Genomic DNA, 16,061 nt, shown 5'->3' with positions numbered 1-16,061 from the left:
TGACATCTGTACCACTGGTGGTTTAGCGGTAATGTGTCAGTGGTCTCACTGCCTTTGTTCGTGTGCGATTACCATTATATTACAATGTTTGGCAATGGTCAGCAGCAATTATAAATGCTTTGCATTAATCCATTAGAATTTACCTTGGACAAACACACACTCGGAAGCTATTTATGTAGTGAGCCTTATGTATAAAATATATCTAACAAAGACTTTTTGTGGATACGCCTTTCTAATCCGGTTCCCCTTATAGTGTGGAAAATACGGTAATCAGCCCACCGCTAGTCATCATTTGATATGAGGCTGCTCCTGTAGGATCTTCCAAGCTAGCGCCTCCTTTCTCTTTCACCAGCTTTCAGCACACGTGGATGCTTTGTAATGTTCCCAGAAATGAATGGCACAAGTCACAGAAGGCCTCCACACTCACAGTGTATATCTCTTGTGTGTGTGTGCATTTTTGGCAATGGGTGCATGTCTCACATGCCAGGAATGAGTAATGCCACTCAAGCTGTTTTGCAGCCGTCGCATATCAGTAATCCATGTTACACATACACGCCTGTGAGCTGAGAAGGAGTGTAAATTTACACATGCTTCCGGCACGCCAGTCATTACCAGTACTGATTATAATGCCGCAGCACTTGTATATATTTCAACGTGCATCCTGACTGCAGTGTGTAGCAGAGGGAGCGTTTTCCTTGCTTCAGCCTGCGGATTATCTGCTTTCTTTACGGACATGATATGCGTTCAGGGTCCAGGATGTGCAATTTCACACCCGTTTGTAACCAGCTTACCACTTTCTGGGGCAACCCGACGGTAAGAAAATAATGCTGCTTTTTTGCTACTTCGGACTCTCATATACAGCTGTGACTGATATTGCTGATAACATTTCACTTTTATGTGATGAAAAGATCTGATTTCACTGTTTTTTTACCTGTGGCAGGGGTCGGTAACCTTTTTAAGAGACAGGAAAGCAAAATATTAAGATTTTTTTTCAGTGAGAGCTATGCCAGATATTTGAAGATAAAACCAAACAAAACCGCCAAACCAGATCTCCAGACAAAAGCTAATACTTCGGTGCATTTCGATTCGCCATGTGATTGTTATGTGTATAGTTTATTAGACCCTCACAAAATAAGGAGAAGACATCAATGGGTTTTCACCTTACAAGGGGAACAGGGGAGTGCCCTAACCTCAGAAGAGAAATCCCAACCTGTTCTAAAAGCCCTCCCCTGAGACATTTCTAATGAAATCTCCAAGGTTACCAAAAAGATCCACCCTAAAAAGTGAGGTTATCAAAGAACAGCAACATGATTGGTTGCATACTAGTCAAAACAACAAACAACACTACGGTATTATATTCATTAAAACAGACTTGCATCCTATCCAATCTTATTTCCAGGTGCCCAATATTAAAAACAGAATAAACTTATTAGAGATGTTTGAGGATTTCATGAAAAATGTGAAATAATAATAATGCCAGAGGTCTTGTCTCATAGCAGCAAATATCCCTGTAAAATGTGTCTGCCTGCCACATTTTGGTTGTTCATGTTTTAAAACATGGTAGGAGTACAGTTCTTTTGGAAAAATACAGCAAATGAGAAGAATATAGATTTACTTTCAGCTATGAGACATGGTCACAGTTCAAAACCTGGGAAACCGACTTTTATTCGTCCTCTATTCTGTTTTATCGATGCATATCTTTGACGTATTTGTAATCTGCAAACATTTATCTTAAAATTCCCTATGCAAACCATTGATCTTTTATCATTTTTTATGCTCGGTGCAAACTATGCACTCAAAAATTAACCAGGAAATGGTAGAAGGCAGACGTTCACATTCATATGTCTATTCTGATGCATCTCATTGGCCCAAAGACACATAAATAATCTTAATGAGATTTCAGCCCTAAAAGTAGAAAAGCACTACAGCTCTTCTGCCGAAATGCGCTAAAAATTTTTTTTTTAGCTCATAGCCATATGTTACCTATACCCTTCTGTATAAGATACGGCTGTCTCATCTATCATGGAAATACACACTGAAAGTGTGATGCTGTAAAGAGACCCATCTACTGTATTTTATCTTTAAGCGAGAGACCCACAAATATTTCCTAGACATCTCCCAGACCCTTCTCTCCTGTGGCAATTGAGACTGTGGGGGAATGAAAGTAGTATTTATCCCTTTAAGCAGGCGACATTTGGATGGTGTCAGGTTTCATTGTGCTGGGAAATTAGCATGGCTCTACAGAGCAAAGGGGTTGAGGGCGCTCATTACACACTTGTGTTTGTGTTGATTTGGATGTGTGCCGCCTCAATGGTTACAGCATATTTTAGTTTCAATGTAATATCAAAAACGTCAAAATAGATGAGAGAAATACATTTATTTAAAAATATATATAAAAAAACAACAAAAATAGTATGAATATAACAAAATAATATGCATACTATTATTAATAAACAAAAACAGATTTAAAAAAAAATACAATTACAAATAAAAAACATCTCAATATCACCCTCTGCCCTGAGGCAAGATAATTGCTTGTTTCACCCTTCAAATGCAGATGCTCCGCACATTTAATACATTACATGCTAATTGTACTGATAATATTCATAATATGATATGAAAATGTAGTGATTTTGAACCAGAATAATACAAAAATCATGAAGTTAATTGAGTATTTTAACACTCAACATATATATTCATTTCATACAGTATTTTCTGCACTATAAGGTGCACCCCCAAAAAATAAGATTTTGTCATATATTTTTTATATATAAGGCGCTGGAAGTTAAAACCACCGTATTTATTCTTGTATAACCGTTGTGCGATTTATACATTTACGGTGCATATATAAGTGCAATGATTCATCAGTCGAAAAATATTGCTGATCAAAAACGATCTATGAAACGGAATCGAAACGGGGTCGCGATCGTGAGAGTGTTGAAACCTAACCACTAGACCAGCGATGATCAGTAATGTTCTTCGATCAATCTTTGCATAAATACGATCGTATATCATTAAACCTTGTGTAGTTACGTATGCGAATTGATACTGTTGGCATTTCCAGTTGTATCCAGTATACAAGGCGCACATCAGGCATATTTCAAATTTCTGGCCGATTTGGGGGTATTAGGTACCTCTTATATTATGGAGAAGTTCCATGATAACAGGTGAGGCAGAGGCTCCCCTGCCCCCTTTACTGCACGTCACTGATTACCTAGAGGTTATGTGGACATTAGTTGTATGGATTTTCTCAAACAGAATGTTTCTTATCAAGAAATTGAACGAGTTTCCCTCTTTGTGTCAACAGTACCAGCGAGCACGCGACCCCGGAGATGAACAAGCTTCGTCAGAGCCTGAGGAGGAAGAAACCGACCTACGTTCCTGAGGCTAGCAGACCGCATCAGTGGCAGGCGGACGAAGAAGCCGTACGAAAGGGAAAATGCAACTTCTCTGTACGGGTGAGCCAACGCAAGCCTCGAGTTCAAGAGATTTCTAATACTTATGACAAGGGGACATCACAAATAAATGCGCTGCATCATGTTTAACACAAATTTTGGTGGGAATTTCAACAAAGATTCTTGTGCTGCTTCAAAATTTACAGTTAAAGTTAGTTTGGGGGGGTAGGGTACTAAAATGTGTTAAATAATTATATTTTAGGGAAAATATTTAGTTCCACAGAAAATAAATCTTCTAATTTAAAATTTTATTCAAGAGTGACATTATCTGGATCTGCCATATCAGATAATGTAGCTCATTTATAGTATGATTTATCATTTTACAAGTTTGAAATGTAATATAAAGGTCAGTGTTGGTACACTTTGCTAAATGTCCGATTCCAAAATTAAGCTCAAATGTAGTAAAATAAACTTATACATAAGAATGGGAAAATATGTACTAATCAAATTTTCAAAAAGAGTTATATCATTTCTTCCTCATGCCATGAGGCTCTTTAACTCCACCCGGGGGAGTAAAAGTCCACATTAAACCACACCCGCTCATTGCATATTTCCGTATTTTTATTACAGTGTGTATTTGATGTAGTACTATCTAAATACCCTATATCAACACATTACTTTTACTTTGTTATTGTTTTATTTTCAACACAAGGATACTGCTGGAAGTGTGAATTTCCCTACGGGGATGAAGAAAGTATCTATCGATCTATCGATCAATCTATTGTTCCAAAAACAGATCATTTCATCTTTTTTCTTGTGAATTTGCTTATTTTCATATTTGTTTGATCATTTTTATCAGATAAAACAAATATAATTGAAATGAGCGATATTATTCGCAATATCTGATTCTGATTTAAATGTAAATGGTCTGCCATATCAAATAATTTAGCTCCTTTATAGTATGATTTATCATTTTACAAGTTTAAAATGTAATATGAAGGTCAGTGTTGGTACACTTTGCCAAATGTCCGATTCCAAAATTAAGCTCAAATGTAGTAAAATAAACATATATATAAGAATGGGAAAATATGTACGAATCATATTTTCAAAAAGATTTATATTGTTCCAAAAACACATCAATTCATTTTTTTTCTTGTAAATGTACTTCTTTTCATTTTTGTTTGATTTTTTTTTTAAATAAAAAAATATAATTGAAAGGAGCTATATTATTCGCAATATCTGATTCTGATTCAAATGTAAATGGTCTTCATTTATAGAAACGTTTGACCTCTGTTAAAGCAGACAAAGGCTACTGTACCAAATATTAACATTCAATTACTCAGGTGTTCAAATACTTATTTGCAGCTATATCACACAAATAAATTGTTAAAAAAAGAATCATGCATTGTGATTTCTGGATTTTGCTTTTTAGTTCATCTCTCTCACAGTGGACATGCACCTACAATAAAAATTTCAGACCCCTCTATGATTTCTAAGTAGAAATAGCAAAATAGCAGGGTGTCCAAATTCTTATTTTCTTCACTATATATATATATATATATATATATATATATATATATATATATATATATATATATATATATATATATATAAACAGTTTTCCAACAAATCGGTTCTGATATTCTCATTCATTTTGAGTGACTATGCCACTGAAACAAAACAATCCTGATAGCTTCAGCCTCCGCAGAACCAGAGTGAGGCATCGCACAATAATCCCAAAGCGAGAGCTTGTGCTGCAGGGCACACATTTTTCTCCTGACCTTGAAGTGAAAAAGTGCATTCACATTCACAGTCACAAACATTCCCATCACAGCGACAAGCCTGCCATTGTGGCCTGTACATGGCAAAAACCAATTGAATCTTCTCGATAGAACTAACCATTGGAAAGAGACACAGGCTCGGTCAACCTCAAACACAGGGGAAGGGAGTTCTCTTGTATGAAGACTACTTTCCCTGTCCTCTTTGCTATTTCAAAAGTATTGATGCTTTCTCTCCTTATTTTCAATGTCTACTAAAGTTTGAAATAAACAGTTATTATATTAGCTCTGGTCCAATCTTATTTCAGATTGTGTTCATGTCCAATCTTGATAAATGAGCCTGACAGGGGCCTAATATTGATTTTGAGGCTCAGAATGTGACAGGCCTACTTTTGTTACAAAAGATATCCATCAAGCATGCCATACTGTATGTACTTTAATATTTGTGGCATGTTTACATAACATTTCACGAAATGAATGGTTATTTCTTTATTCCTCTACTTTCGACTTCCTTAACAAAATTGCCACAAGCGTTATGCGAACACTTACCTGATTAATTTTTATTTTTTAAAAATCAACAATTTTATTTTTCTGAAAACTGTGAAATCAAGTGTACACCTAAGCATTTTATTCAAAATATTCAAAACTTATTCAAAATCTGGTACTTTGTTCTGAGTTGTTTGCCCATATACAGACGCTGCCCTACTTATGAACAAAATGTAAGTATGTTTAAGGCTTGTATAAGTACCCTGGATTGTTTTGTACTAAAAAAAAAAACATTTCATAAAATAATCTGCTTTATAAAGATAAATAAAATTAAGTTTAACTTACTTTTGGAAGCTTCAACAGTTAGGCGACTTCCTCCTCCGTGGTAAAAAGTAGCAGAAAAAAAGTGATCCAACCATTTTCTCAACCACATCAAGCTTTCTTATTCCACTTTCATTTCAAAAGAAATGGCTCGCCTCTTCTTTCCAGTTTACACATACCATATTGAATGGATGCACGAGATATTAAACAGTAAAAATGTCAAAGTTCAAAGGAAATAGTATAGACAGTATGGAATATTTACACACAAACTAGGAAGAGGAATTGGGAATTTGTTTTCTTCCGGGTGGATGCTGGGTGACCTCTCACAGCGCCACACGCCGGTAGTGGCGAAAAGAAGCACTACAGTAATGTCCTGTACTCAGAAAAAGGTGCACACAATACAAAATCTAACTTACAGCAATGTCCTGGTATTTTTCAACATCCCTAAAATAATTTGTATCTACTGTTTTTCGTAAGTTAAATGGTCGTAAATAGGAGAGCGTCTGTAAATGACGATAAATGTGTGTTGGGTCGGATTTATTGTTTCGATTTAAATCTTTCAGATTTACAAGTAAAATTGAGATTTTTTATCACCCAACAGACAATTACCTAATGGATGTGTTGCGTGTGTAGTACATGGCAGATTAACGTTTGCGTAAAAAAATACTATATGATCTAATCACTGTAGTATGTAATGGAGGATATTTGACTACATTGTTCAAAAAATGTCATGCTTATTACTTTCAAACATCATTTTTTTGGTTGAAAAGTCAAACAAAATCATTTTGTTTTGCAGTACCTGGGCTTGGTGGAGGTGGAGGAGTCTAGAGGCATGCATGTGTGTGAAGAAGCAGTGAAAAAGCTTAAAATTGTGAGTAGATCATCTACACACAAAAACATGTGCACACACTTGTAATAGTCTATTCCAAGGATTCACCCATATATTTGAAGCTGAGTGATGTTTATTTTTAGCTATTAGTGCATTTAAAAAAGGGTTATTGTATAACAATGTTGCTGCTATATTAATATTTTGTTAAACAAGGGATATAGTAATCCCTCTGTATAGTGCAGTTCACTTTTCACGGTCTTGTTGCTTCATTGATTTTCCTCATACATATATTTTTTGCATTCAGATTGGCTAAACTGTCCCTATAAGAGTATGTATTCGTAATAAATAAATAAATATTTACAGGTACAGTACTGTTTTTAACCAATGCTTGGGCCTGTATAAAGACGTTTTTTTTCTCATCAAAGGTACTTTTTGGAACGTAAACCCCAGTTCACTGTACACCGAAATTAAAATTTGCGGCCAAAACCAAAAATGTGAAAGGCTTTGCTTAAAATTGTAAATGAACCATTGCAAAATGAAAAATAACATTTATTTCTCCCTTACTAAAAAGGGACATTATAAAACTATAAATGACCAACAGAACGTCACTAGATGCTAATTTGATGTGTTTCACTCATTAAATTCTCATAAAACAACATAAAGACATTTAAGTACTTAAAAAAATTAGACCAGAGAAGAAAGGGGCTGGGAATCCCTTTCTCTGTATCAATCTCTCAGAAAGAGTCAAAAAATGTGAACATGTTCTTGACTCTAGCTACCTCCCACTAGGGGGATATAGCTCTGGTACATCATATATATATATATATATATATATATATATATATATATATATATATATATATATATATATATGATAGTGAATAAAGACAAGAAAACAGGAGCTTAGCCTAGCCATTTGACCTCAGGATGAAAACACTGAATGTCACACATAAAGTATGTGTTTACGAATAAAAACCGCAGTGCAGTTAATAAGATCTGTAGTGTTAGCATATGAACATTAGCCAAAGTCCTGCTAACAGAGGGACTCACCAAATTTAAGGACAATACGTCCTGTTTTCACAGCGTTATCAATCTTCTTCCTTCTTGTGAAAAAAAAACAAAAATAAGCGGCTGTTTCGCATGGCTGCCTCGTGTAAACTTTTTACAAAGTCGTTTTTTTTTAAATCCTTATTCCTGTTGTATTTTTTCTCTTGCCCTAAACCGTCGGTGCCGATAATTTAGTGAGTCCTGAGTTAGCTACCTAAGTTTTCTTTGGGGGTTACCAGGTACCCTCAGGGACCACATTTATGACCGCCGATCTGTTGTTTTCAGTCGCATTAGTCTTTCTCCAATCATAACATCTAACGTTTAGAGACCAAAAATCTGAATAGGCTAAGGCCTTAGATCTGTATTTACGATATGGATTTAGACACTCTTATGACATATTGCATTTCCTAGCCTCTTAGCCCAACTTTAACCACAACAACCAAACCTAAAAGGGAGCCTAGACACACAAGGAGCCACAAAATAACCCCCAATGATAATCAAAGTCCTCAAAATGGGCCTAAGAAGTTAACAAGAACTTTGTTGGAATACTGAGATGTGTTGCTGCATATATAGTCACGATTGCATTAGTTCTTCATGTATAACCTTATTTCAGTCATTTATAACTCTTTCACGTATTTAGTCTTAATTGATAAAGCTTAAATTATTCATATATTTGAGTCGTTATCATTTACTTCTTGATGTAATCACTTGACTTTCTCAATCTATCCCTTCATTCAGTTGTTATTCAGTCTCAACGTTGTTTCAAATAATGTTTTAGGTTTGCAGTTAGGAGAATGCTTTATCAGTACTTCCCAGACCCAATGAAGTAGGGATTTTTCCACTACAGTGGAACCTCGGTTTTCGAACGCCTCTCAGTTTGAACAAATCGGTTCTCGACCAAAAATTTTGAGAAATTCTCGCTTCACTTTTCGTTCAAAAAATCGGAGTTCGAATGCCGGTACGCTAGGGGCGATGCTGAGCGGCATACGGGTGTAGATTGCCCCCACCCCTCGTGAAGAACTTTTTATCACGTGAGCGCGCACTTCTTTTTGCTTTCGTTTATAATATCGGTGAACGGAGTGTTTTAACCCCCAATTAAGCCTCGGAAGAAGGTCGGTGCAAGCAGCAAAGTTGCTACAGGTGAAAAAAGAAGAGTAGTGCGTACAACTATTGCATTTCAGAAAGAAATAATAGCAAAATATGAAGAAAATGTGCGAGTTTCCCTTCTTTCGAGGGAATAGAGCATGGCTTCTGCAGACCACCAAAAAGGTAATAAATCCTATTCATAAATCTTTTCTTTATCCTTTAACCGCTCAACACTTGTTGTGGAGACCCGGGTGCTAATGATGTGTAAACGACCTGATTTTATGTTAGCGTAATCTTTCGTACGGAAGATTATGCTAACGCGAACGTACGATTAGCCTGGGTTAGCTTCATGTTTACGTTTGTGGTAAACATTCAGGTTGTTGGAACGGATTAAATTGATTTTACATTACTTTTAATGGGAAAAACGATTTTCGGTGATCGACCAAACCGGTTTTCGAACAGGGTTCTGGAACGGATTATGGTCGAGAATCGAGGTTCCACTGTACCTCGAAAATTTTGCTTTTGTCATAGCCCGCCCTCCTAGTATTAAAGGGATTGCCAGCTATTTTGTCTGCGCATTTGTGAAACCACACTGTCTTGTACTGTAACCTACATTGCCTAGAATATTCTGTTCAATAAAAATCTCAACAAAACTGCTCAACTCCCGCGCTTGTTTTAACACACAACCTGGGTGTGAAACAAACACGTAGAGGAAAAAAAGGAAATTCCTCTACCATGCACAAACTTGAAATTAAATGTAAAAATTAAAGTCCAATTTATTTGTATAGCGATTATTCACCAAAGGTTTCAAAAGGCTGCATAGACCATCTTTTACGACATATTGTTTCGGCACGTTTGGAGATTCACTGTACATATTTCTTGCTCATTTTTCCTGCTATACACCAAAAAACATTACTGTATGTTTGAAGTGCACATGATTATAGTATTTTATGTAGTTTTTTTCCTCCCACTCTCACTTTTCAGGAAAAAAAAACCCTCTCTCGAGTGTCCTTTTAATAAATCCCTCATCCACCTCCTCATTTAAAAGCATAAATTGCTTCCTGTCTCTTCAGATTGCTTTTGTCTCTGTGGGATTACGCAATAACTGAGCCTGCACAATGGTTCAAAGACTATTATTTCATTTATTTCTTTTCTTTCCGGTTACCTCTCACACACATTCAGATTTCCTGGCATGCTATTTTAGTATTTTCAAGCTTTCCTTTTACATTGTTCTCCTCGCAGCTTGACCACCCACAACGTTTGATTTAACTTTATGTCATTAGTATGGCCTTGCTCACAAGATTTGATGACATCAAAGCTCAAATTCCTTAATAAATCAGGTAAACTTGTTAAGTTTTTCTTTGTTTGTTTGTTTTGTTGTTCTTGTAGAGCGGGAAAAAGACAGTAAAGGCAGTTTTGTGGGTTTCAGCTGACGGACTCAGAGTGGTGGATGACAAAACCAAGGTAAGCATGTTTTTTTTTGTATGTTCAATGCCGACTGTGAACTCTACCGCAGGGATGTTAAACCCAGTTTCAGTAAAAAAATGTCAACTCCAAATTTTTAACTTTGTTTTTGAGTATCATGCTTTTATCATTCGGCTTACGTTAGTAACCTCCCCTATTTTGTTATAATCCTTCCTAACATAAAACATTAACTCACACACAATGGGGAAATTGTCATGAACCAGGACGGAATCTCGGACCCAATTGCGTTTGTTTTAAAGGAATCTTTATTGGAATGAGTTGTCAGAGCTTACTTTGGACGCCGGCGTTTCTCGGTCCTCAGCCGCTTCAGACGGGATGGCAGTTCCGTGACAGGTAGGCAGAATCGGTACAGTTTAGCGGGCAGGTAGATGGCCAGGGCAGGAGAGCAGGGCGTAAACGTGGGGCAGAAACAGATCAAAACAGAAGGCAGGCAGGAATCAAGCAGGAGAAGTCTTTGGTACTGGTAATCTGGCGAAACACACAGAGAGACACAAGTACGGTCTGACACCCTCCTCTGGCCGCTGACGGCTTAAGAGGAGAGTGCCAGCCAATCAGAGAGCACGCTCCTGCGCGCCAAACGATTGCCCCAGGTGTCTTCATTTTGTCAATCATGACAGAAATAAGATTTTTATGTTTGGCATTGAATGTGTTAAGTGAGTTATTTAACAGTTATGCGGTTTTACACCTGAAGTAACTCACCACGTTATACAAACTCAACACTACCCTCTAGCAAACACAGAAAGCATTTGGTTTGCAGAAAGAAAAAGAAAACCTTTGATAGAAATGACCTAGAAACGGTCTTCTTTTTTAATATACCGGTACTCAGAAATTGATGGCAGGTCAAAACAAATGCTGTATGTTCGACATGCCTGGTTTAGTCGGTTTTCGCGGCGGCATGCATAGGCACGTCAATTGCAATTCTCCTTTCGGCCTGAGGTGGCAGTTGTAGGAAAAAACAAGACATATTCCACAATTCACTTTAATTCAATCTATTTTCTTTTTTTAATCACTTACTCGAAAAGACTGCCTCTAAAACTAACATTTAAAAGACAAGATGATTGATTTAGTTTTTTAGTGTGTTATTCAAACATTCTCCCTCACGTCTGAGTTCATCTTGGTGGTAGCAACTTGCCAAGGGCGATTAGTAGAAAGAGGTGCTCAGACATTAAATTGCACTCAAGACATGTTTAGTGACTGAGTGGCCTCCTTCTATGAGTACCGCCCACTCGGGACTCTTGAATAATATTCACAGTTAAGAGCAGCACAGAGTAGAAATTGAGTTCAATGGAGATATACTGTATATACAAGGTGTACCAAAAATGTACATATTTAGCAGCTGCTTACTTAATTATTCATTATTTCTTGATAGACTGAACCCATTGAATCGAGTGATTATAGCCTGACTTGACTTTGAAGAAAGGAAATGTATTCTAAAATACTTCTAGAAGGATAAAAATGCTGTAAAACGGACAATTTTGGAGAGTGTTACAAACAACCACCAATTAGAGTTACCATTAGAGACGCTTATTTAAGTAACCTGTATTATTTTGTACAAAAAAATAAACATTCTATAAAATAGTATGCTCCATAAAGATTAATGAATTTAAGTTCAACTTACTTTTGGAAGATGGGCTTCAACAGTCAGGCGATTTCTTCCTCTTTGGTAAAAAGTGGCCAAAAAAGTGACCCATCCATTTTCTTAACTGAATCCACATTCCACTTTCATTTGAAAAGAAACGGCTCGCCACTTCTTCACATTATACACCAACCATATTGAATGGATGCACGATATATTAAACAATAAAAATGTCAAAGTTCTTAGCGCGCTGGAAATACAGTATGTTTACACACGAACTAGGAAGACGAAGCGGATTTATAGGTATAGGTATAGGTGACCTCTCACATTGCCACACATCGGTGGCAGCGGAAAGAAGCACTACAGTAATGTCCTGTACTCTGAAAAAAGGTGCACAATACAAAATCTAACTTACAGCAATGTCCGGATATTTTTCGCCATCCCGAAAAAAATGTTCGTATCTACTTTTTTCGTAACTCGAATGGTTGTAAGTAGGGGGAGCGTCTGTACTCGAATTAGATAGTTTTGAAGCTGATGGAACTGTTCAGAACATCTCTAAGAACTGTCCATAAGATCAGGTACATCGAAAAGAGCCACAAAAGAAGAATGTTATTGAAAATGTTTCAAAGAAGTCCAAGAAAGTCCGCGCGGCAAGCATTAAGACCATTGACTTATTTTGCAATGTAATGTTACATGATGCGATGGATAGATGATTTTGAAATCTCTACCCCACAACTAGCTTGCCCCCATAGCTTTGACTTTGTTGAAACGTTTCCAGTAATTATTCTTCTTTTGTGGGGCTTGTTGATATATGTGGTCTTCCAGAAAGCTTTTTAAAGGATGTCCTGAACAGTTTCATTAGCTTTAAACTTATCTTTAATTCAAGTGATGGTAACTCATGTTGATGGTTCTTAAAACAGATTATCTTTACAATTCTACTGCGTTTTCATCCTTCCAGTAGCATTTTAGAACAAATGTTCCTTCTCCAAAAAGAAGTCTGGCTGCCATCACTCAGTTGATTTCTATACGAATAAATTATGGACTTACTAACTGCTAAAATGTATAACATGTTTTGGGGACACCCTCTATTGTTAAAAAGACCACACGACTTTAAAACACCACCTATGTTTTGTTCTTCTGATCCAGTGGACAAAATAGAATTTGAAAAGTACTACACTGCAAAATACCTATATTTTCAATCCAAAGTTTTGGGATTTTTCGTTCATTTCAATGGGACGGAATGAGTTTAAATTCATGAGCTTCCAAAAGTATTATCGACTTAAGTCCCATTGAACCCCCATACTGTAAATACACATGGATATCATATGGGTTGGCATTGGCATTGATTAATTATAATTATTGAAATAAAAATGAGCTGCATAGACAATGAAGATCCCAAGGAGGACCACACAAATGAGTTTAATGTCACAATTTGATATACAAAGCAGAACGAAACTCTAACACTTGTCGTTACAGGATTATCTCTAGAGCAGAGGTGGTTAGAGTAGCCAAAATATGAAACAAGAATAAAACAAGCAAGTAATAAATACAAAAAAACAAAGTAAAGGTAAAATTAGAATTTGGAAAACTTACTGCTACATGTTTTCTCAAGTTTAATGTTGAATTCTTGAATGCAGAAATCTTTGTTTGTTTGGCCAAACAAAGGAGACATTGCATACCATATCGTAGCTGGTGTTTCGCACCCTTTTAAGGGGAACATGCTTTTGATGTGAGGCCTTGGGTGCGCTTCCTTTTCTGTGTTTGCATAGTCTGTATTGCTTAGCGACATTTTCGATTTGTTACATTCGTAAACAAGAGAAAATCTCTTCTTGTTTTGGGCCCCAGAGCTGTGGAATACTCTGCCCTCTGAGATTTGATCTGAATCCTCCTCAAAACACACTGATAATCTATATCTTATGAATGACCCATGTTGATGATGTTTGTTGTTGTTGATGATGTCTGTGTATTGTTAGTTGATGCCCTTGCAACATCCATTTTGGCCTGGTAGGGGGTTTACCTCATGTGCGGTCCCTTCTCAAAGTTTCTTCACTTTCCTAATGTTGAGGTTTTGAGTTTTCCCTTGCCCTCATGTAGGTTTTAGATCAGGTGATTGTCTAATAACGATATCTGTAGTCTGTAATAGTCTGTTACCCTTTGAGACTACTTGTAATTAAGGGCTATACAAATAAAAATGACTTGACAACTGAAAAAGTGTTTTTTTCACCACCAGTATTGTACTTTTTTGGTTGTTATGATCATGGCTTTTCCCTTTCTGGGTTTTAATAATTGATGCAACAAAGGGCAAATTTTCAAACAAATAATAAAAAATTCCTGTGTTGGTGCGGGACACCACCAGGTCAAAGCAAGTTGAAATCTTTTCCCGTTGATAGATGAGACCATGGCGTTTCGGTTTGTTGCATTGCTATACTGTGTGTGCCATGAGTCACAAACACACACACAACAACAAACCTTACGCCAGACAGAGCATTTTCCGCACTTGACTGAGGTTTCATACAAACATGGGTCGGCCTTTTTACCCGTTTGTTGGGACACTGAATCAAAAGCAGACATCACATGACCGCTGTCAGTCGACTGAAAAGAGAAACAGCTCTGCCCTGGCTTTCACCTCGGTACCAATAGCCCCGTGCATTCACTCCCTGTCCGCAGTTGAAAGGCCCGTTATGCTCTCGTCCCTTTATCCACTTTCTCTTCTCCTGTCCTCGCTCACCCCTTCCCTTTGTTTCTGGAGGCTAAAACGGATGCGAGTGGATGCTTGTGTGAGCCCCTCTGTCTTCCTTTGTGCCTTTCATGGGCCTCTCAACTCTTGTGTTGCGCTTCGCTTCTTGTTTTGGGAGTGTCAGAGGTGAGCTCGGGGCCCCTAAATATACACGAAGAAAGCGATACCCCCCTCCAAGTCGGTAGATGCTGAGGCAGGCTGAATAAACCTTTCTGGGAAGCAAAGTCGAGTGGAGCAAACATTCCAAAGCTTGAAATAAGCTCCATCATCAAAATAATGTTAACGATTTTATAGGGGAGACTTGCTTATTGTGGTATTTCCCATACTATACGAAGATTCTGACTGGCCTCCAGGGTTTAAATGGTTTTGCCATAGTCTCATAGACTTGTATTATTAAAATATGATAATATTATTTGGATAGGGCAGCACGGCGCCGCAGTGGTTAGCGCTTGTGCGGCACAGTTCATGTCATGGGAACCTGTCGTGGGTTCAAATCCAGCTCCAGACTTCCTGTGCGGAGTTTGTATGTTCTCCCCGTGCTTGCGTGGGTTTTCCTCCAGGCACTCTGGTTTCCTCCCACGTTCCAAAAACATGCATTTCAGGTGAATTGGCCGGTCCAAATTGTCCCTAGGTCACACCTGAGCGAATGAGTTGTATGTCCCTGTGTGCCCTGCGACTGGCTGGCAACCAGTTCAGGGTGTCTCCTGCCCACTGCCCGGAGATGGCTGGGATGGGCTCCAGCCCCCCCGCGACCCTAATGAGGATAAGCGGTACGGCTAATGAGATGAGATGAATATTATTTGGAAATACATATCAATTCAAATAACTTTCTCATTATCGACGTTGGGAATAACAGCATTGTAAATAACACTGTTACGTAACGGCTTAATGTAACTTATTACTATTTCTGCCGTTACAGCACCTTTACCGTTACTGACTTGGGCTGGAGGCGGCGTGTCCCCGCACACCTGACGCTGTTTATAGTGGCGCAGTTTTTCGCTCTCCTCCGAGTTGTTTACGTCACATCTTTTGGGATCATCTCACCACTCAAAATAGCGACAATCATATAGTTAGATAGCGATTACGAATACAGTATCTACTAATGCGCTAGAACAAAAGGAGAATTGATGGTACGGCGACCCACTCGTTTCCTTCGCGAAGAAAATGGCTCTATTAACCGTGTCTTAGAGGTGGCTATCCATCAATCGAGAGCCAGTTCCCTTTGAGAGGCTATTTTTCTCTTGCGATTGGTCAAAATGCATTTTTTTTCAGGGATTCTTTTCCATTGACTTTGAATTTATTGAGTTTAAAAAAAGGTATA

The 16,061-nt window shown here is 37.6% G+C and overlaps 1 protein-coding gene across 1 annotated transcript in view; it reads left to right on the top strand.

Moving 5' to 3' along the window:
• Positions 1-3,292: 3,292 nt before the first annotated feature.
• Positions 3,293-16,061, top strand: part of numbl (NUMB like endocytic adaptor protein) — a 32,851-nt gene continuing 20,082 nt past the window's right edge. The window contains exons 1-3 of the mRNA XM_088345710.1: positions 3,293-3,458; positions 6,777-6,851; positions 10,332-10,406. Of these exons, the coding sequence (XP_088201836.1) occupies positions 3,333-3,458; positions 6,777-6,851; positions 10,332-10,406 (276 nt within the window). The 5' untranslated portion in view covers positions 3,293-3,332. The remainder of the gene's footprint in view (positions 3,459-6,776; positions 6,852-10,331; positions 10,407-16,061) is intronic.

This window comes from Urocampus carinirostris, chromosome 10 (genome assembly GCF_059441175.1).
Source record: "Urocampus carinirostris isolate Australia breed hairy pipefish chromosome 10, RoL_Ucar_1.0, whole genome shotgun sequence".
Classification (NCBI taxonomy): Eukaryota; Metazoa; Chordata; class Actinopteri; order Syngnathiformes; family Syngnathidae; genus Urocampus; species Urocampus carinirostris.
Note: the sequence above shows the minus strand (reverse complement) of the source record. Positions and strands in the feature narration are given on the sequence as shown.